This window comes from Austrofundulus limnaeus, unplaced genomic scaffold, assembly GCF_001266775.1.
Source record: "Austrofundulus limnaeus strain Quisiro unplaced genomic scaffold, Austrofundulus_limnaeus-1.0 Scaffold93, whole genome shotgun sequence".
In the NCBI taxonomy this organism is placed as follows: Eukaryota; Metazoa; Chordata; class Actinopteri; order Cyprinodontiformes; family Rivulidae; genus Austrofundulus; species Austrofundulus limnaeus.
Genome location: NW_013952495.1, coordinates 1,498,743 through 1,500,364, shown reverse-complemented (window position 1 = coordinate 1,500,364; position 1,622 = coordinate 1,498,743). Strand labels below are relative to the sequence as shown.

Sequence of the window (1,622 nt, the reverse complement as noted above, 5' to 3'; positions counted from 1 at the left end):
CAGGCTGAGTCATTTCTACCTTCTCCTCTCTGTCAACGCTCTCTGGTTTCATTTGAGAGTCGATCGTCAGATATTGTCCAAGATTAAATTTCAGGGTGGATATAGCTCGCTAGCAGCCTCGCGCCGATGACCTATCCACGTCATCATTTACCCAGAATGCTTTGTGTGTAAATAAAATGGCCCCGTCCGTGTAATGTGTTTTTAAACTTTTAGTTTAAAAATGATGAAAACTGAACATCCTACAGTATTTTTACAGTCTTTATTTTACAGTTAAAATATATGTTTATTAAATAAAGTCTAATGTTACAACTATTCATGAATCCCTTTAAGTTTTCTGCTCCTCAAAACTATCTGTGTTGTTTGGACGCCCAACAAGCAAAATGATGCCATAACTGTCAGAGTGCTTTTCTGCATGAACAAACATTCCCACAAACTTCTAACCAAAACTCGGAAGCATTTGCTTGTGAGAAAAAGTTTTCCCGGGCCTTGTGTTGAGAAGGGCAGCCAGAACTGCTTTGTGAACAAAATAACAATTTTTGTCACACAACTGCAACAATGAGAAGTGATTTCTCAGCTTTGATGTTTGAGCCCATAGACTTGTAAAATATGTGTTGTGAAGTTTCACACTTGCTAAGATAGTTCATGGTGGATTCTGCTCGTCACTCCAATGTTAGTTGGACTTCCTCTTCTAGAAGTTTGCTCCATACAGGATATGATCTCTGACCTCTCAGTTGAGTTATGGATGATGAATGCCATGCATTAGCAGTCTATCTGGAGCCACATTAGCCAACTATGATTCCATCAGAGTTAAATGCTATGTTATGCCTGTTTTTGTGGTTTTCCTCAGCTCTTAACTGCCTCGCATTCCTCTTTCCCTCCCGTGCAGATTTCAGACACGATTTCCGGACTGCAGCTCTCCGTCTCCGGCCCTCTTGCCTCCATGGAGGAGCTGTTCTCCGGCAGTAAACCCTTCTTGGTGTCGACGCGGAACTGCCGGAGGTTGTCGGAGAACGTGATCAGCCTCCTGTCCTCCATCTCCCTGGCTCGGCCCAGTGTGGATGCGGGGCTGCTGGGGAACGACAGCGGAGTCAGCGGGGCGTCCATCACGCCTCTAACGCCTGTCCCACCCTCCGTGGCTCCCACGGTGGTGCCCACCAGCAACTTACTGCCCAACCCCTTCTCCCCGGGCTGGGCGGCCAACACGCTTATGGTCAACGAGGACTACAGGTGAGGGTTAAATCAACAGCAACAACAAAATCATTTCTGTTTCTTTACACTTAAACACACATTAGACCAGAGGTGTCACACTCAGTCACACAATGGGGGCGGGATAAAATTCAAAACTTGGTCCAAGACAAGGCCCAATTTCTGCCAGTATCTACTGAAAAATGTCATAACAAATTATTCTTATAGAAATACAATGACATTTTTTAAATTATTTTTGTGTAGCATTTAGATCAAACAACTTTACAAAGAAACAAAGTATTTAGAAATTAGAAATTTAGAAAGACTCATCATTCACTCATTGTTTAATTTATCTTTGTGATTAATAAAGTATTTTTGAATTGAATTAGGTTTTATATGCTTTCTTCTATATTAACAAGTTTTCATTTATTATATTT

At 41.9% G+C, this 1,622-nt stretch overlaps 1 protein-coding gene across 3 annotated transcripts in view; it reads left to right on the top strand.

Annotated features, from left to right (window-relative positions):
* ttyh1 (tweety family member 1) overlaps window positions 1–1,622 on the top strand; it is a 38,102-nt gene that overhangs the window by 19,525 nt on the left and 16,955 nt on the right. For all 3 annotated transcript variants that reach the window (XM_014012686.1, XM_014012685.1, XM_014012688.1), the window contains exon 5: window positions 887–1,227. In XM_014012686.1, the coding sequence (XP_013868140.1) occupies window positions 887–1,227 (341 nt within the window). The remainder of the gene's footprint in view (window positions 1–886; window positions 1,228–1,622) is intronic.